Source organism: Erpetoichthys calabaricus, chromosome 8 (assembly GCF_900747795.2).
Source record: "Erpetoichthys calabaricus chromosome 8, fErpCal1.3, whole genome shotgun sequence".
NCBI classification, from domain to species: domain Eukaryota; kingdom Metazoa; phylum Chordata; class Cladistia; order Polypteriformes; family Polypteridae; genus Erpetoichthys; species Erpetoichthys calabaricus.
Genome location: NC_041401.2, coordinates 3,728,011 through 3,748,756, shown reverse-complemented (window position 1 = coordinate 3,748,756; position 20,746 = coordinate 3,728,011). Strand labels below are relative to the sequence as shown.

Genomic DNA, 20,746 nt, shown 5'->3' with positions numbered 1-20,746 from the left:
AACTGTTCTTCCTCCATGTAACTGAGGCTATGTCCACACTACTATGTTTTCATTTAAAAATGGTGGTTTTAAGCAAAAATGATCTCTGTCCACCCTAACATCTTCACATCCTTTACAAAAGCATCTCTGTCCACACTAAAATGACTGAAAACACATACGGTGTAACATAGCCGTTGGCCTACAGCGAGCGTGTTGGTGAAATCAGGAAGAGGACAGGTTCCCTATGCTTGACATTCATTTGTAGCTTGCATTTACACATGAAGAACACTTGAGGGTTCAAAATGCCATAGTAGGTGTCAGAAAAATGACCAACAGACATTGTAAAGGTTTGGGGCAGCCACCCATATAATATGCCCTGGCTGCAAAAGGTTAAAGGTTCAAGAGTTGTTCACAATACTGAGTCCAAAACAGAAGTGAATATGAGGAGGTAAGATGGTGGCTTTAAAGTCACTGTGGAAGAAGTCACATCATTGATGTCGGAACCGGAAGTGACATCTTCGGGGGGCCCCGGAAGTGACGTCATCAAAAGTGCCGGGACCAGAAGTGACTTCTTCAGAAGCCCCCGGGACCGGAAGTGACGTCATTTCAAACACCGGAACCCAGTGGGATTTCCCGAGAGGAACTGAGACATAGACAGTCAGCGCACCTCACCAATTGTAGAATTACAATTATTCAAGCCCTTTAGCTGCCTCATACTCGCACGTGTGTGATACCGGACAAAAGGTGAAAGTGGGGACTAATGTCTACATTTTTGAACAAAATGTAGTATTGTGAACGTAGCCTGAGTTTTAAAAATCTTATCTTCATCTAGTGTAGCGCAATCTGTTAAGCTTCTTCCTGGTTTTAGGATTATCTGGCAACATCCATGAATACTACATGCTGGTAGTTCTTTAACCCATTGGTGTTACCCTTTCGTCGCCTGTGCTACGTTGTGTTCAGGATTATCCTTGGATGACTGGAGGAGAGGAAAAGGGCTTCATGCCAGGCTCCCAGTCCAATCCCACAGCTCCCACAATAAGGCCTCCATGGTAGCAGCTATTGGCCCTTTGTTACTCACACTGGATACTGGTGGTGATTCCTTCCTATTGGACCTTCTGCTTAAATGCTTCCTTTGTTCTACCTTATTACCATCTTCACAGCACAGGGGTGTTTAATGCCCGGAGATGAAATGATAGCAGGTTGTAACGGCAAGCGAAACAGCTCAGGTGATACATGTTAGCCAAAGGGCAGGCAACAATACAAGACCAGGACCTTTACTTTTATAACCATTTGTGAGCAAAACAGACATGTGAGCGTTCTCACTTAGTGTCCAACAAAGCTTGTAGCAAATTGTGCTCCTCAGACACTGTATAATACAAATGTATACTTTATTTTCAGCCATCCCTGGACCACCATCCACTCCTTGGGTCACAAGCGTCACAAGGGAACAGATCACAGTCAACTGGCATGAGCCTGTGTCCGACGGTGGCAACGCTGTCATAGGCTATCACCTAGAGATGAAAGACAGAAACAGCATTCTGTGGCAGAAAGTCAGCAAGACGATCATCCGCACAACGCACTTCAAAGTCACCAGTATCAGTGGAGGCCTCATCTATGAGTTCAGAGTGACGGCTGAAAATGCTGCTGGTGTTGGCAAAGTCAGCCATCCTTCTGAGCCAGTGCTGGCAATCGATGCCTGCGGTGAGTCTTATCTTGTTGCTGGATTTCTAATTGTATTTATCTATCTAACCATTTTTGAAACCCAACTCATGCAAGTTTAAGCAACACTTTTTCTTGTGTAGAGATCGTTTTTAAAAGGAATTTTCCCCTATTTCTTTTTCAGAACCACCCACAAACGTACGTGTGGTTGACATTACAAAGAACTCCATTGGCCTTTCATGGCAGAAGCCTGCCTATGATGGAGGCAGCAAGATCACAGGATATATTGTGGAGAAGCGAGATGTGCCCAACGGCAGATGGACAAAGGCCAGCTTTACCAACGTCATTGAAACTAACTTCACCACCACCGGCTTGACTCATGACAGCAAATATGAGTTCAGAGTGTTTGCCAAGAATGCCATTGGCTCTGTGAGCAATCCCTCATTAATTGTTGGCCCTGTCACATGTGTGGACACGTATGGTGAGTTCAGCTTTTGCACACTTGTTTGTTTAACTTGAGTGTTCTCACCTTGAGGCCCTCTTCTATTTTGATCTCAGTCTCCTATTAATCTCTGTATCTTTCTAAACTTTAGGATGGCCTCCCTCCTGGAATCGTACAGTTTACACCAGCTTAGCTGCATTTTAAAAGTTTGAAAATAGCAATCAGTCAATCAAATGTTTTATATAGCACCTTTCAGTGGGACCACTACCCTAGGGCCATTAACATGAATTGCATAGTGATGTGTGCATAATGTGTAAGCAGATGTTGGTAAACTCCAAAACCACTAGGAGGGGTCTACCAATGATATTTCAACTAAATATCCTTAACTGACTATCTTTAATGTACTTTACATTTTTTAAAATTACTTTTAAGCTTCATGGTTTCCTTGAAAACTCAACGATTATTGATATTTGTGATCAGTTGTCTTATTTATAACCTCACAATGAATGCTTTGTAATGTAGCTACTGAATGTTTGTTTCAGGTGCTCCAGAGATTGACTTGCCTCCTGAGTACCTAGATGTGGTCAAATACAAAGCTGGCACAGCAGTAAAGATCAAGGTGGGCATCATTGCCAAGCCTCTGCCAACAATTGAGTGGTACAGGAACGGAAAGGAGCTGGAGACCAGCGCTCAGGTGTCCATTGAGAGTACAACAGACATGTCATCCATTCTCATCAAGGATGCCACTCGTCTCAATAGTGGAAACTATGAAATCAGACTTAAGAACTCCATGGGCTCTGCATCAGCTACCATCCGAGTTCAGATTTTGGGTACGTTTTCATGTTTTTGATGGCTTATTACAAAAATTGAGGTGGTTCCAATGGGTCGAAGCTCAGCTTATTTTCAGCAAGTATGCAGTAACAGGACCGGAAATCCTGCTTCTAACACTAAACCTCAAGTTTAACACAGCACACACCGATTACTAACAAGAGTACAGATTGTAAGTGGACTCTCTCCAAGTTATAACATCCACACCCACAATGTTGTTAAATTTATAATAATTTTCTTGTTTGGTCATTCCAAATGTGGAAGATGAATGTTCTCTTCGTTCCCTTGTACTAATTCATGTCTGAGAAGTAAGCTTTACGAAACCATTCAGCATGCTTTGCTGAGCAAACAGAAAAAAATATTTGTTCAAAGGACTCAAGGTCTAAGCATTCCACACATGAGTCTGCCTTATCACGTTTCCCTGTAGTTTACATCTGAACGCCATAACAAAGGGGCCAAGAAATCACATCGCACAGGGGCTTTGAAGAGCTCAAGGATTGTGTAAAATAAAATTGTCGACTGTTGCATTTCATAATGATATTAAATCACGCATTCTAAGGGTATAAAAACTTTGCCCCACCCAACAGACGGGGTTCAGAAGAGCCCTGACGCTGTCATGTAATATTGATTGCCTGTTTTTCTGAAACTCTGCTCACTGTGATGCTGAAAAATAAAGCTGCTATATAACCACACCTGCTGTCTTGTCTAAGTGATCGTCCACACAGTCAATCACATTCTCCTAAAGTTTTCAAATCTTAATTAATTTGCATTTTTATTTTCAACAGATAAGCCCGGTCCTCCTGCTGGAATAATACAAATGAAGACCGTGACTGCTGAGAAGATCACATTCATGTGGGAACCTCCAGCTGATGAAGGTGGTGCGTCTGTCACCCACTACATTGTGGAGAAGCGGGAGACAAGTCGAGTCGTGTGGTCTCTGATTTCAGATAAGCAGCAGGAATCCCTCGTTACTGTACAGAAGCTTGTGAAAGGAAACGAATACATCTTCCGTGTCAGAGGTGTAAACAAATATGGAGTAGGTGACCCTCTGGAATCTGAACCAGTTATTGCCAAGAATGCCTTTGGTAGGTGTCACATTTTAATGTGTGTTTATCGACGGCTGCACAAATGGTCATTTCTGCTTACACTATGATTTATTCTTTCAGTAACACCGGGACAGCCTAGCGTCCCCGAGGTCACAATGATTACCAAATCAACAATGACAGTGGTATGGAACCGACCTTCTGTGGATGGTGGCAGTGATATCAATGGATACTTCCTGGAGAAACGTGAAAAGAAGAGTCTGAGATGGTTTAAGGTCATTAAGGAGACCATCCGTGACACTCGACAGAAAGTATCTGGCCTGACGGAGGGAAGCGAGTATCAGTACCGAGTCAGTGCTGTTAATGCTGCTGGAGAAGGGCCGTTCTCTGATGCTTCAGATTTCTATAAGGCTGCTGACCCAATAGGTAAGATGGCCACCCATTTGTTCTCATTCGTTTCAACGATTAAGCGAGAGTAGGCCAGTTTCAATGGGATGGTGTTCATCTTTGTAGCTCTGTATTGATCAGTTGTCCACATGTAACAGAGGTTTCTAAAAACAGACCTGCATAAAATGTTGAGTTGTTTCACAAGGAAAGGTTTGACTTAAAAGAAAGGTGAGAAGCTTTTAAAGGAAAGGACAAAAGGGCAGTGGTTGAAAAAAAATGTTTAATGGACAGAAGGCACTGGGCACCAAAACCAGCTATACTGATCGATTTGCTCTTTGAATTATTAAATGGCAACTCAGCGAGTATGAAACAAGAGCTATCTTACGTCTGAGCTGTCTCCTGGACAGGTTCTGCATAACCCCTTCATCAGCTGCTTCTCCTTCTTCTCTTTGGAGTGTGTGTGCCTCAGTTGTCAACTCTTATAATGAGCCTTAACATCTCTCAACTTTTCTCTTACCAGATCCACCAGGAGAGCCTACAAAACTGAAGGTTGTGGACTCAACCAAATCATCGATTACCCTTGAATGGGTGAAGCCAGTCTATGATGGAGGTAGCAACATTACAGGTTATGTTGTGGAGAAGAGGGAGCAAGGTGAAGAGGACTGGACCATGATCAGCTCAAAGGGTGAAATCAGAACCACAGAGTATGTTGTTTCACATCTGAAACCGGGTATAAATTACTTCTTCCGAGTATCAGCTTTGAACTGCGCTGGAACTGGAGAGCCCCTCGAGATGACAGAGCCAGTACAGGCTAAAGATATCATTGGTAAGCATTACGGTTCAGAGGGACGTGTGTATATCTAAGAGCAGAACTGTATAGCCATCAGAAACTCATGTCATCCCTTCTATGTTCTTTTTTACAGAGGAATGCGAGATTGACCTTGATGTGGCACTCAGAACACAGATTACAGCTAAAGCAGGAGAAAATGTGGAAATCTTGATTCCATTCAAAGGCAGACCTGCACCAAATGTCACCTGGAGGAAAGGAGAGAAGAACATCACTCAGGATCCAAGATATCACATCAGTAACACTGAATCCTCCACACTTCTCACAATTGAACAAGTCACTCGTGATGATTCTGGCAAATACGTCCTCAGCATTGAAAATGGAGTGGGCGAGCCCAAAACTTCATTTGTTAACATTAAGGTATTTGACACACCAGGACCTTGTCAGAAGCTGATAGTCAAGCACGTAAGTCGTGGAAACGTCACTTTGGCTTGGGAGCCTCCACTTATCAATGGAGGTTCTGAAATTACCAATTATGTTATTGAGAAGAGAGACGCTACCAAGAGGGCATACTCCTCCGTGACCACTAAGTGTGCTCATACAACATTTAAAATATCTGGCCTTTCCGAGAAGACTCCCTTCTTTTTCCGTGTCTTGGCTGAAAATGAAACTGGATTGGGTGAGCCATGTGAAACAGCTGAACCTGTTAAGGCCACTGAAGTCCCTGGACCCATCAAAGATCTCTCCATGAAAGATTCTACTAAGACATCTGTTGTGCTACAGTGGAACAAGCCTGATTACGATGGTGGCAGCATCATCTCCGACTATATCATTGAAAAGAAACTGAAGGATGAGCAGGAGTGGTCTCCAGCAGGCAACAGCAAGGCATGCGAGTTTGAGGCTACCAAACTCAAAGAGCTTTCTGTTATGGACTTTAGAGTGTGTGCAAGGAATGAGAAGGGACAGAGCGATTTTACTCAAGTTGGACCAATTACTGTCAAAGACTATGTCATTCCCCCTGAGGCTGACTTGTCTGAAATTCCAAGTGGGCAGCTGAGCGTACGCATTGGACACAATGTCCACATAGAGCTGCCATACAAAGGTAAACCCAGACCAACTATGCAGTGGCTAAAGGATAACCTGCCACTTAAAGAAAGCGAGCAGGTTCGCTTCAAGAAAACAGAAAATAAAGTATCCCTGAACATCAAAAATGTCAAGAAAGAAAACGGCGGAAAATACACTTTAGTCCTTGATAACGGCGTCTGCAGGAAGTCATTCAACATTGTGGTGATCACCCTTGGGTCACCATCCAAGCCAAAGGGACCAATTCGGTTTGATGAAATTAGAGCAGACAGTGTTATCCTCTCATGGGATGCTCCAGATGATGATGGTGGTGGAGAGATTACCTGCTACACAGTGGAGAAGCGCGAGACATCCCAGACATCTTGGAAGATGGTCTGCTCAAGTGTGGCTAGGACAACATTCAAGGTTACCAACCTTGTCCAAGGATCAGAGTACCAATTTAGAATTCGAGCTGAGAATAAGTATGGAGTAAGTCCTGGACTTCTGTCACCTGATATAGTGGCCAAGCATCAATTCCGTCCTCCAGGTCCTCCTGGAAAACCAGTTGTGTTTAACGTCACCTCTGATGGCATGTCCATTCAGTGGGATGCCCCAGTGTACGACGGTGGCTCTGAAGTCATTGGATTCCATGTGGAGAAGAAAGAACGAAACAGCATCTTGTGGCAGAAGGTAAACACCAGTCCTATCTCTGCAAGAGAGTACAGGATAACTGGCCTCATTGAAGGACTTGACTACCAGTTCAAAGTGTATGCAGAAAACACTGCCGGCCTCAGCCCTGCCAGCGAGCCAAGCAAAATGACATTGGCTGTTTCGCCTGTTGGTAAGTTGTATGTGGAGCAGATTCGGTGACCTAGATAGTCACTTTTAGCCCTTCTTTTCTAACCATTCCTCATCTTGACCGCAGATCCACCTGGCACACCTGATTACATTGATGTCACCAGAGAGTCTGTCACTCTGAAGTGGGAGCCACCCCTGAGGGATGGAGGCAGCAAGATTGTCGCCTACAGTGTAGAGAAACGGCAAGGAAAAGGACGCTGGCTAAGATGCAACTTCATCGATATTTCTGAGTGCCAGTTCGCAGTCACTGGCTTATCTGCTGGCGACCGTTATGAATTCAGAATTATAGCCAGGAATGCAGTGGGCACGGTCAGCCCTCCATCTCAGTCATCTGGATACATCATGACAAGAGACGAGAGCGGTAAGCATTTTGCCACTGGATTAGACCAAGTGACTATTAATTTCATTGACACTAGAACATTTGTGGCTCTCTGTCCAGGATTTGTTCCTGCCGTGTGCCCTATGCTAGCTGAAATAGGCTCCAGCAGACCCCTGCAACCCTATTCAGGACAAAGCGGGTTGAGAAAACGACTGATTGACTGGATCGTTTGAGATTAATCTTGTTTTCTTTAATCTTTCCAGTGGCACCAAATATTGAATTTGGAGCAGAACACTTTGAAGGTCTCACTGTCAAAGCTGGAGAAAGTATCCGTCTGAAGGTCTCCGTTACAGGTCGTCCAGTGCCTCAGGTGGCTTGGTTCAAGGATGGAAAAGAAATTGACAAGAAAATGGCCATTGATGTGACTACCGTTATTGGCAGCAGCAGTATCTTTATTAGAGATTCTGACCGTAGCCACCGTGGAGTGTACTCTGTAGAGGCCAAGAACTCTTCTGGGACAAAGAAAGTAGACATTAATGTGCGGGTTCACGGTACGTATTTTAGATTTCAGCTTTTAATTTCCCCCTTCCTGCGCATCACTCAGTCTATCATATAGCGCCTTTCCAATCTGACTCTCACAGCACTGTGTAAACACTGCCATGGTAGAGCAGTTGCTATTGCAGAGCATCTTGGCAAATTTCATCCCACGGTCTGAAGGCATGCATTTAGTTGATTGGGGACACTAAATTGTCCAGGTGTGACCTGTGAGTAGTTGATGTTCCATCCAAAGTGAGTGTTTTGCTCATGGTCACTTGCTAAGGTGGAGGCAGGAATTCACCCAGCGGCTGATGCCTTAGTTACTACTCCACACTGTCTGTAGTGTTAAAATGATTTCCTGACCTGCCAGCATATCCATGGTTGTCTTCTGGTTTCTCAATGAGTCAGAAGGCTCATCTTCAGCACACAGTTTATGGTCTCCTGTGCTATTGTGAAGGCTTGTTCCCTGCTTCTACATTCTTCTCATTCTTGTCTATCTGATCTACTGAACATTTTTGTTTTCTTGTCTTTAGACACTCCTGGACCACCTGCAGGACAAATAAGATTTAGCAACATCACTGGAGAAAAAGCCACTTTGTACTGGGATGCACCAGATAACGATGGCTGTGCTGCCATTACACATTATGTGATTGAAAAGCGTGAGACCACAAGAATCTCCTGGGCCCTTGTTACCGACAACTGTGAAGCCTGCTCCCACACTGTCACTAAGCTGATTAAGGGCAATGAATACCAGTTCCGCATATCGGCCGTCAACAAGTTTGGTGTTGGCAGACCCTTGGACTCTGAGCCCATCGTTGCCCAGATTCAGTACAGTAAGTTGGACTGAGTGAATTCTACCGAGGCTTTCTAAAGTGTGTCAGCCAGTGAGCTCCACATCAGATGACACTTGATTGTTTAGGACTCACGTCTTCTTTACAGACAACCAAACACTAAAATAAGATCACATGGAACCAAAAACAAAAGTCACAGATAAGTGAAATACAGAAATTGGCAGTAACTTTTTATATAGATAGATAGATAGATAGATAGATAGATAGATAGATAGATAGATAGATAGATAGATAGATAGATAGATAGATAGATAGATAGATAGATAGATAGATAGATAGATACTTTATTAATCCCAAGGGGAAATTCATTCATATATTTCATTCATTATTTATATTCACCATACAACACTGAACAAGCTTAGCATAAGCCCTACTTTAACATAATATTTTCTGTAATTATTCACCCATGTAATGTACATTATGAATGCCACATTTTGGTCATTCCAACTTGAAGCTATTTAGAACTCAAGTATATCAAAAAGAATTAATTTGATTAATTAAAAAGATATTGGAGGTCCTTCTCTATAAGAATTTAGAAAAGGATATGAAACAAAGTACAAACACACAGAAAAACAGTATGCAACTTAAGTACCAGTTTCTCCTTTATAGTTCAAGGGGTAGGTAATCCGTTTTGCTGCTTTATAATATTCTTATCTCACCCACCGTTCGGTCTCAGCCCTATTATCGATGTGTAAATGAGCCCTTGACCAGTTGGAACTCTCGGCCTTAGCTGCGGTGGGAGCAATTGTTAAACACCACCAAACATTTGGCTTTATACGCCCCTCATATTTGCTTCTAGGGATGGAAAAAAATCTCACAGCATCCTGTTCACAAATCCAATATAATAATAATTCATTACATTTATATAGCGCTTTTCTCAGTACTCAAAGCGCTATCCACACAGGGAGGAACCGGGAAGCGAACCCACAATCTTCCACAGTCTCCTTACTGCAAAGCAGCAGCACTACCACTGCGCCACCTGTGAGGACAATATATAAGATATAATATAAGATATTTGGGCTGCTTACTCTATGGTTTCATTACCAGGGTCCCATCAGAGGATCACCTACTGCCATCTGTCAAGCCAGAGGAATGATACTGGATTTCATAAAGTCTCCAGTGGGCTCAGTGTAATTTTGTTTTATCGTGTTGTCAGATCACCTGCAAAATGCCCCTAACAGCAAAAGTTACCAACCAATCTCTTCATTTCTTGTCTTAATGGGAGATAAGAAAAAATGTCAAAATCAGCTGCCTAACAGTTACCGACAACCTCTGCCCTGTCTCACTGTCCAATTTGAACCACCATATTCAACCTCAGGGGAGTCTATGGCCAGCTACTTGCTGACTGGGGCTATCTTTACTAACAAACCTTAACTTTAACCTAGTTTTACCGCTAATAGAGGAATTCACAAGCATGTCCTCTCATGTCCTTATTGGGCCACAGCTCAGCTTTATTAGTAGCAATCAGGCAAAGAGATGCTGACTTTATACTTTCGCATAAAAATTATATTTATTTTCATCAAAAGCAATAGCAGCAAGTATAAGTGATACAAAGAACTCTACAGACTGGGTGGGTTCATTCAGTTTCCATTCAGCCCCAGATGACAGTTTCCAGATGGATTTTTTTATTTTAGTTGTAAATGATTTATCCTTACTCAAAAAATGACAGAGCTCCTTGGAATCGCTGATCACTAAAGAGCAGCACATAGCAAGCTCCATGAAAGTGTCCATTTTCAGATGGTGAAAGGCTCCTTACCAGTGCTTGTTTTTTTGCCATACAACAACTGAGTTAAGCTCTTTACAAAAATTGAAAGCTCCATTACTGCAACTGTGATGTATACGTGTATTTTCTTATGTTTTATGATTTTTTTTTTTTACATTTTGGATCATTGATTTGAAGTCTGTTTTTGATTTGCAATCATTTTGACCAATGTCTTGTCCTTATTGTTCAGGACTAGATGGCTCAGTTGTGTTTCTGACATCATGGAAAAAACACTGTAGATATGGCAGCATTCGCTGTATTTGCTATCTCTCAGTGGATACTTTTATTTCTTTTAAAAAAGAAAACTTAGTGATCGTTCGCGTCACATTCAAGTAAGCTCTAGTGCGAATTTTTTTTTTTTTTAGTCATCTTTGATCTGAATTTAGAATTTCTACTTTGACAGCCCAATCTTTTCCATCCTCGGTAATGACCGCCTAACTGTTCTCAATTTTCAGTTTGCGTTTTCATCTCTCTGTCCTCTTTGCTCAAGATAATCTCAAGAGACCCTGCATCTCATAACACCAACAAGCAGCCACTGAACTGAGAATAAACTGCTTACCATCCATCCATCCATTGTCCAACCCGCTGAATCCGAACACAGGGTCACGGGGGTCTGCTGGAGCCAATCCCAGCCAACACAGGGCACAAGGCAGGGAACCAATCCCGGGCAGGATGCCAACCCACCACAGTAAACTGCTTACCCCTAATCCTAATAAAAGTCATCTTCTCTCTACAATCTTCTCACCCAAAATGAGCACCTGGCTTACTTTTTTTAATCTCAGGTTAGCAGAGCACACTATGACACTGTTCAGTTTCTCAAAACACAGAAATGTTACTGAATCATTACCACAAGCTCAAGGTTATTTTCTGATAAGAATTAAAAGCTTTATAACTAAGCAAAATGCTCTCAATTTTGATTTCCTAGAATCCATTGCACTCCTTTTCAGCTTGACAAGACTTTCAGAGTTTAGGTCTATTGCCTGAGATCTGTCAGCTGCAAAGGTTCAAGTATTCCCCCATACACACTTTCTATCTCATGATGGTACTGTCCCCTGAGACTAATGTTCATCGATCTGCCAATGACATGAGGAAGAGCTCACTGTTCATCATTGTAGGCACCTTTCTCAATATTCTGCTTAAATGTTGTCCTACATAACATTCATTTCAGTTTCAATCTCTTCAATAATCTGGCATTCAGACTTTTGTGCCTTTAGTCCTTCTATGTTTTGAATCGATTCATATTAGACTCTGAATAATCATGTTTCATGTTCTCTCTGTAGCTGTTCCAGATGCTCCTGGCACACCTGATGCAACCCACGTCACGGGAGACAGCATCACACTCACATGGACACGGCCAAGGACAGATGGTGGAAATGAAATCAAGCACTACATTCTCGAGAGACGTGAGAAGAAGAGCTTGAGATGGGTGAAGGTCTCCAGCAAGAGGCCAATCACAGAGACAAGATACCGAGTAACTGGCCTGACAGAAGGAAATGAATATGAGTTCCAGGTCATGGCAGAAAATGGAGCTGGTGTGGGACCTGCGAGCAGCACATCTCGACTGATCAAGTGCAGAGAACCTACCAGCACACCAAGCGCTCCAACTGTCGTCAAAGTCACAGACACCACAAAATCATCGGTAAGCTTAGAATGGACCAAGCCTGTCTTTGATGGAGGAATGGAAATCATTGGCTACATCATTGAAAAATGTAAGGCAAGCCTTGATGACTGGCACAAAGTAAATCTAGAAACATGCATCAACACTAAATTCACTGTGACTGAACTGGAAGCTGGAGAAGAATACAAGTTCAGAGTGAGAGCAGTCAATGGTGCAGGTAAAGGAGAACCCTGTGAGGTGTCTAACCCAGTACAAGCTGTGGACAGACTCACTTCACCTGAAATTGACATTGACGCCAGCTTCAAGCAGACACACATTGTCAGAGCTGGAGGTACCGTCCGCTTGCACATTGCTTTCCGAGGAAGACCTGTCCCTGTCGCAACTTGGACAAAGGCTGGATCTGAGCTCGGAGTTAGAACCGATGTCCAGACCACAGAAACATACAGCACTCTTACCATTGAGAATTGTACCAGGGATGACTCTGGAAAGTTCACTCTTGCCCTTGAAAACAATAGTGGCACCAAGTCGATCACCTTCACTGTGAAAGTTCTGGATACACCCGGACCTTCTGGCCCCATAACATTTAAGGATGTCACCAGAGGCTCTATCACCCTGATGTGGGATGCCCCAGTTAATGACGGAGGATCACGCATCCGCCACTACATTGTTGAGAAGCGGGAAGCTAGCCGTCGTAGCTGGCAAGAAGTGAGCGGAAAATGCACTCGCCAGATCCTCAGAGTAGGCGACCTGGCAGAAGGTGTACCTTACTTCTTCAGAGTCATTGCTGAAAATGAATATGGTCCCGGAGAGCCATGTGAAAATGTGGATCCAATTGTCGCCACTGAGGAGCCTGCCCCACCAAAGAGGCTAGATATTGTCGATACAAGCAAGACATCTGCCACCTTGGCTTGGGTGAAACCAGATCATGATGGTGGAAGCCGCATCAGTTTCTATGTTATTGAAGCTAAACAAAAAGGTGCAGATCACTGGGTGTCTGTTGGTCAGACTAAAGCTTTAAGCCTGGTTATTGAAGGATTAGTTGAAAACACTGAATATGAATTCCGGGTCAAGGCCAGAAATGATGCTGGCTTTAGTGAGCCAAGAGAGGCCTTCTCATCTGTCATCATCAAAGAACCACAGATAGAACCCACAGCAGATTTGAGTGGAGTCACCAACCAACTTATCACATGCAAAGCTGGAAGCACATTCACAATTGATATTCCAATTAGCGGACGACCTGTTCCTAAAGTAACCTGGAAGCTTGAAGAGATCAGGCTGAAGGAGACTGAGAGAGTGAAAATCAAAACCACTAAAGACAGAACAACTCTCATCGTGAAGGACAGCATGCGAGCCGACTCTGGAAAGTATTACCTTGTGTTGGAGAATGTGACAGGCGTGAAGACCTTCACCGTTACTGTCAATGTTATTGGACGACCAGGTCCACCATCTGGCCCAATTGAAGTGTCATCAATTTCCTCTGAATCGTGCGTACTAACTTGGCAAGAACCTGAAGATGACGGTGGAACGGAAATAACCAACTACATAGTTGAGAAGCGTGAGTCTGGAACGACTGCATGGCAGCTGGTGAATTCCAGCGTGAAGCGTACGCAGATCAAGGTCACTCATCTCACGAAATACATGGAGTACACATTCCGAGTTTCTGCTGAAAACCGATTTGGTGTGAGCAAGCCAATTGAATCCACACCAATTGTGGCTGAGCATCCATTTAGTAAGTATGAATATGATCATTTTTATTTTAGTATATGCAGTGTTTACTCGTACGCTATCAATAAATCTAGTTCACTATGAATCATGTGGCTGAAGGAGCTAACTGTAATTAGTGACTCCACCTCTTAAAGTATGTTAATTGACCCTCAGGTTGTTCACAGGTGATTCATGACTAGGTTCACAATCACTACCTTTCAGTCTAAAGAATTCAAACCCTGGCTCAAGATGATAAATTCAGCAGCTGTATGTGGCAAAAGCCAAACTTCCATGGCACTGTATGTCAAACATATTTTGATAGTGAACTGGCAAGGATGTCTTCTTACTGAGAGATGCATAAAAGCAAATTAGATGATCAATTAAGTTTTGCAGTACTCTCAAAATGGTCTCAGAGAGGTCTTAAAAAGGTCTTTTAATGGTCTCAGAAAGTAGTGTGTGTTTACCCTGCCTAGAAAACATTCTGCTTGAAAGACGCAGCCAGAGACACCACAAGGAAGCACATCATGGTTGACTCATTAACCAGTTAGGTATATTCCTGATATGGCACTTTCTGTTTCCATGTGCTTCATCTGAGGGATTGTGGAAAGAGTAACATCTCATAATAGAGAAGGAGCTGAAGAAATTGTAAAGAAGAAGTGACTTGCACAGCCCCACAGAGCCATTACTCATGAATTGTTGACTGTGCATTACATCTCTGTATTTCCAGGTTTCAAAGTCCTGTATAATAAGCCTGTTTCTCACTCATTCTTGCTACAGTTCCACCAAGTTCACCTACTAGACCTGAAGTACTATCGGTCACTGCAACATCTATGGCCATACGCTGGGAAGAACCATACCATGATGGCGGCAGCAAAGTCATGGGCTACTGGATCGAGAAGAAGGAAAGAAACACCATCCTGTGGGTCAAGGAAAACAAGATCCCATGTCTTGAGTGCCATTATAGAATCTCAACACTGGTTGAAGGCTTGGAGTACCAGTTCAGAGTTTATGCCATGAATGCTGCTGGAATAAGCAAACCTAGTGAAGCTTCCAGGCCGGTCATGGCCCAGAATGCAGTTGGTAAGTTTTCTTGTTAGAGTAAATCTGTTGTCAGTGTGTTGGGTTTTTTCCCCACTGCTTATTTTAATCAATGGTATGCTTCATATTTTTGTCTAGACCCACCAACAAAACTGGAGGTGACAGATGTCTCTCGCTCCACTGTATCTCTGAAATGGAACGTTCCATTCAATGATGGAGGAAGCAAGATTGTGGGCTACATTATCGAGCGCAAGCCTTACAATGAAAATGGCGAGGGTCGCTGGTTGAAGTGCAACTACACCACCGTCACAGACACCTTCTTCACAGTGACAGCTCTTGGCGAAGGAGAAGTATATGAATTCCGTGTCCTGGCAAAGAATGGTGCTGGCGTCATCAGTGCCCCCTCTGAAACTACAGGAGCCGTTACTTGCAAAGATGAATATAGTAAGACCCCCCCCCCCCCCCACCTCCTTCTGTTTAATTGGGTTAAGTATTTATTTAACTTAAGATTGGATGTGATACTCACTTCCTTTCTGTTTATATCTTTCAGCACCTCCCAAAGCCGAACTAGACAGCAAACTTCTGGGAGATGTTGTCACCATCAGAGCTGGATCAGACCTTGTGCTGGATGCTTCAGTTGGAGGCAAACCTGACCCAAAAGTCTATTGGTCCAAGGGAGACAAAGAGTTGGAATTGTGTGAGAAGATTTCTTTGCAGTACACTAACAAGCGGGCTTTGGCCATCATTAAATTCTGTGACAGAAATGACAGCGGAAGGTACAACCTCACTGTGAAAAACGCCAGCGGAGTGAAAACGGTTTCTGTTTGCGTTAAAGTCCTTGGTAAGTGACAACACAGTGACTGCTTTTTAACTTTCTTGTCCTTATATGGCCTGTGTTGACTAATCTTTGACCAAACACATTCTTCACCACAGATACACCTGGGCCTTGTGATGACAAGATCACCATAAGCCGGGTTACTCAGGAGAAGTGTACCTTATCCTGGAAGATACCTTCAGAGGATGGAGGTGCACCAATTACTCACTACATTGTAGAAAGACGAGAAACAAGCCGACTGAACTGGGTCATCATGGAGGCCGAATGCAAAACACTGTCATGCGTGGTCACTCGCCTGATTAAAAACAACGAGTACATCTTCAGAGTCCGAGCCGTCAACAAGTATGGACCTGGTGTGCCACTTGAAACTGAACCCATTTTTGCCAGAAACGCATTCAGTACGTATCATACTTATTTCACAGAAATGTCAACACATTCTTTGAAAGATGTCAGTAGACATTTACTATTTATTCCATTTTTTTAACAGCTATCCCATCAGCTCCAGGAGCCCCTGAAATAGTAGGTGTTGGAAAGGAACACGTCATTATTGAGTGGCTGAAGCCCGAGACTGATGGCGGCAGTGAAATCATCAACTACCTGGTGGACAAACGTGAAAAGAAGAGTGTGCGCTGGACAAGAGTTAACCGAGATTTCATTATCTATGACACCAGATTTAAGGTGACTAACCTTTTGGAAGGAAGTGAATACCAATTCAGAGTCAGTGCCATGAATGCCGCAGGCAACAGCGAGCCCAGTGATGCCTCTTTCTATGCTTACTGCAGGGATCCGACATGTAAGTATTCTCCATCTGTCGTCCCTCTTTTTAAATAAATGGTCTAGAACTTAGCGTTTCATTGATGTAAATGTCTGTGTTTTCTCAGATACTCCTGCTGCACCATCTATTCCAAGAGTTGTTGACACAACTAAGCACAGCATCAGCTTGGCTTGGACTCGACCTATGTATGATGGAGGTGCAGATGTCATTGGATATATTTTGGAAACAAAAGAAGAAGGTACTGAGCAGTGGTATAGACCTCACACCACAACCACCTTGAGAAATACAGAATTTACCATCACTTCTCTTGTGACTGCTAAGAAATACTGTTTCCGTGTGGCTGCCGTCAACGTCAATGGAACTGGAGAATACAGTGAATCATCGGCTGAAATTGAGCCGGTGGAGAGAACCGGTATGTTGAATTTTCCTCACTGAGTTGCAGCTTCATTTTATTAGTGTTTTCATATGTACTTAAGACGTGCCTTACTGTCATATTCCAGAAACTCCAGATCTTGAGCTTGCAGATGATCTGAAGAAGACAGTCATTCTTAGAGCTGGTGTAACGCTGCGACTTATGGTCTCGGTAACTGGAAGGCCACCTCCCATCATCAACTGGAGTAAACCTGGTGTGGACCTTGCCAGTAGGGGATTAATTGACACGACTGACAGTTATACAATACTCACCGTCGATAAAGTGAACCGTTATGACGCTGGTAAATACACCATTGAAGCCGAAAATTCCTTTGGCAAGAAGGCGGCCACAATCCTTGTTAAAATATACGGTAAGTTTGGCTGGTCACAGCTAGCAGTCTCTATCACATAGAATTTTGATAAGTGCAGGAACAACCAAGCTGTAACACGGCAGAATTAACTTCACCCAACATCTCTCTTGGTCTACTTTTATGTTGTATTGAAAGATCCATCTTCTGCACAGTGGAAGGTTAGCTCAAAATATGAGTCAAATATGATAGCTATGCATGGAGGAAAAGAAATCCTGTTGACATTTCTCCTGTTGTGGAGTGACTAGAATTCATTGATAAAATGAGTGTAAATAAGATATAAAAGTAAAAAAGAATACTGATGAAAATTGTATCATTAATCCTGAGAAAATATCTTTCAGATACTCCTGGAGCACCTGGAGCAGTAAAGATTAAGGAGGTCACTAAAGATTCTGTCATCATTACATGGGAGGTCCCACTGGTGGATGGTGGAGCGCCAGTCAACAACTATATCATTGAGAGGCGAGAGGCTGCCATGAGAGCTTTTAAGACAGTGACAACTAAGTGCAGCAAGACCCTTTATAGAATTTCTGGGCTCACAGAAGGAACCATGTACTACTTCCGCGTTTTACCAGAAAACATCTATGGTATTGGTGAGCCATGCGAAACAAGTGATGCTGTCCTTGTGTCTGAAGTCCCTATGGTGCCACAGAAGTTGGAAGTGGTGGACATAACCAAATCTACTGTCACGCTGGCCTGGGAGAAGCCTCTCCACGATGGAGGAAGCAGGCTTACTGGCTATGTGATTGAAGCCTGCAAGGCTGGTACTGACAGGTGGATGAAGGTTGCCAATGTCAAGCCCACAACCTTGGAGCACACCATCATTTCCCTCAATGAGATGGAGCAGTACCTGTTCCGAGTCAGAGCAACAAACAGCAAGGGAGCAAGTGAGCCAAGAGAAATTGTGACCGCTGTCACTGTGCAAGAACAAAGAGGTATTTAATGGTTTACCTAGTGGCTGTAACAGCAACTTAGGACTAAATATACTTATATATATATATATTAGGACTAAGTATAATTATATATTTATCAAATGTCCTTGTTCTTCCCCATAGTTATGCCTAAAATTGACCTGGCTGGCATTCCTCAGAAGACTGTCTGTGTACCATGTGGAAGACCGATTGAACTCAGCATTCCTATAAGCGGTCGTCCACCTCCTGCTGCCTCTTGGTACTTCGAAGGTTCCAAGATGAGAGAATCAGACCGTGTCAAGATGGAAACAACTGGCAAACTGTGTAAGCTGACAGTTCGGGAGACCACCATTGACGACACTGGCGAGTATTTGCTGGAACTCAAGAACACAACTGGAACTACTTCAGAAACCATCAAAGTGATCATTCTTGGTAAGAGTAAGATGTGTGTGGTCTCCCTTTGTGAATTGTGTTGTTGGAAGGAGAGCATTCCGCAGGGAATTTAGAAGGCAGGATGATAATTTGCTGTTCTTACATCATGGCCTCTTCCTGCCTGTCATATCCTATATGTAGTTAGTGTCTCCATCAATTGTCAAATCTTGTAATTCAGTGATAGAGATGGTAGGTGACAGTGTCAATCCCACACCTTTGAGGACTGAGCAGTAACAAATATACCTTGGACCGATAGCAGATATCAGTTAGACTAACATGCATGGTGCCTCTGGGATGTGGAAGGGAAAAAGGGCGGAGTGGTGGCTCTGAGACTAGGGATCTGCACTGGCAGTCGGAAGGTTGCCAGTTCGAATCCCGTAAATGCCAATAGGTACTCAGCTCTGTTGGGCCCTTGAGCAAGGCCCTCAAACTGCAATTGCTGAGCTCTTTGAGTAGTGAGAAAAGCACCATATAAATGCAAAGAATTATTCTTATAAAAAGGGCATGGAGGAAACTTGGTTTCCTAGAGATGAAAGGCACCACCTTGACTAACCACTGCACCAGCATGTTGCCCCCATTTAGCAACCATTGTCTCTAAACAAGTTAAATAAAAACAAGAGGTACTGGCACCCTTTGTATAAGCAAGGAAAATCCAGGCTTCTTTTATCTACCAGCATCTCAAACCCACCCTGAAAGTCTGAGATTTTCTCCAAGCTGAATAGGAATTTATTTATGATAGACTCATAACTGGCTGCTGACTGAAAGTGAATCTGACAGTTTGCTATACACTATGGATGCCACTTTTCAGTTTAACTCAGTTTTCAAGTCAGTAAGATCTAAAAATGATAGGCTCAAAGAGAGATTTGCAAGCCTTAGTCGCTCAAAGGAAGCACTTCTACCAATGAATGTATCCATTATGTAAGGTTCTAAATATTTTTTTTTTTCTGTTTGACACAGACAAGCCTGCAGCACCTACCGGCCCTATCCGAATCGATGAGATAGATGCCACGTCTGTCAGCATCAGCTGGGATCCACCCACAAAAGATGGTGGTGCTGCAATCAGTGGCTATGTTGTGGAGCAGCGCGATGCTCATCGTCCAGGATGGTTGCCTGTGTCCGAATCTGTGACAAGGACCATGTTTAAGTTCACCAGACTAAATGAAGGCACAGAATACGTCTTCCGTGTTGCAGCCACAAACCGCTTTGGCATTGGCTCTTTCTTGCAGTCTGAAATCGTAGAATGCAAGAGTGCCATCGGTAAGTTTTACTTGTTTTTGAATTGCTTTTTTATCATCTTCCTTTAAGAATATTCCTGGTACAATTTCCATATGTTATCAAAATCATTGTCTCTTCTGCAGATATTCCTGGACCACCTGGAACACCGGAAGTTTTAGATATATCTCGTGATGGTATGACAATCACCTGGTACCCTCCAGAGGAAGATGGTGGCTCTGCAGTTTCAGGATACATTGTTGAACGCAAGGAAGTGAGAGCTGACAGATGGGTGCGTTGTAACAAGGTTGCTGTCACAATGACAAGGTATAGGTCTACTGGTCTTATTGAAGGCCTGGAATATGAACACAGAGTGACAGCTATCAATGCAAGAGGCACAGGCAAACCCAGCCGACCTTCCAAGCCAGCAGTTGCAATGGATCCCATCGGTACGACGGCTTAAGTTGCCTTCATTCCTTTATTTTCTTTTGCAGTGTAGATGCTATTTGGGAAATATTGTCTGTGTAGGGGCAAATATTTCAATATTTTCTTGCTTATTTTAAAACAGAGCCACCTGGCAAACCCCAGAATCCAAGAGTCACGGATTCAACAAGAACATCTGTTTCATTGGCTTGGAGCCCACCTGATGAGGAAGGAGGCTCAAAGGTCACCGGCTATCTGATTGAAATGCAGAAGGTCGATCAGTATGATTGGATCAAGTGCAATACAACTCCCACCAAAATCTGTGAATACACACTGACGCATATGCCACAGGGAGCAGAGTACCGGTTCCGTATAATGGCATGCAATGCTGGAGGCCCTGGCGAACCCGCAGATGTTCCTGGAACAGTTAAAGTTATAGAAATGCTTGGTAAGAGGAAACCTCATTATCTGTCCTCACCACAGTCATGTTCTTGCATTAAGAATG

At 43.3% G+C, this 20,746-nt stretch overlaps 1 protein-coding gene across 1 annotated transcript in view; it reads left to right on the top strand.

Annotated features, from left to right (window-relative positions):
• Nucleotides 1-20,746, top strand: part of ttn.1 (titin, tandem duplicate 1) — a 394,831-nt gene that overhangs the window by 357,218 nt on the left and 16,867 nt on the right. Inside the window, 23 exon segments of the mRNA XM_051930464.1 lie at nt 1,378-1,680; nt 1,823-2,119; nt 2,623-2,910; nt 3,694-3,993; nt 4,075-4,377; nt 4,859-5,164; nt 5,262-7,028; nt 7,113-7,406; nt 7,628-7,915; nt 8,435-8,734; nt 11,795-13,861; nt 14,614-14,916; nt 15,013-15,318; nt 15,425-15,715; nt 15,808-16,107; nt 16,197-16,502; nt 16,591-16,896; nt 16,985-17,266; nt 17,605-18,198; nt 18,319-18,606; nt 19,564-19,863; nt 19,965-20,267; nt 20,387-20,689. Of these exon segments, the coding sequence (XP_051786424.1) occupies nt 1,378-1,680; nt 1,823-2,119; nt 2,623-2,910; nt 3,694-3,993; nt 4,075-4,377; nt 4,859-5,164; nt 5,262-7,028; nt 7,113-7,406; nt 7,628-7,915; nt 8,435-8,734; nt 11,795-13,861; nt 14,614-14,916; nt 15,013-15,318; nt 15,425-15,715; nt 15,808-16,107; nt 16,197-16,502; nt 16,591-16,896; nt 16,985-17,266; nt 17,605-18,198; nt 18,319-18,606; nt 19,564-19,863; nt 19,965-20,267; nt 20,387-20,689 (10,395 nt within the window).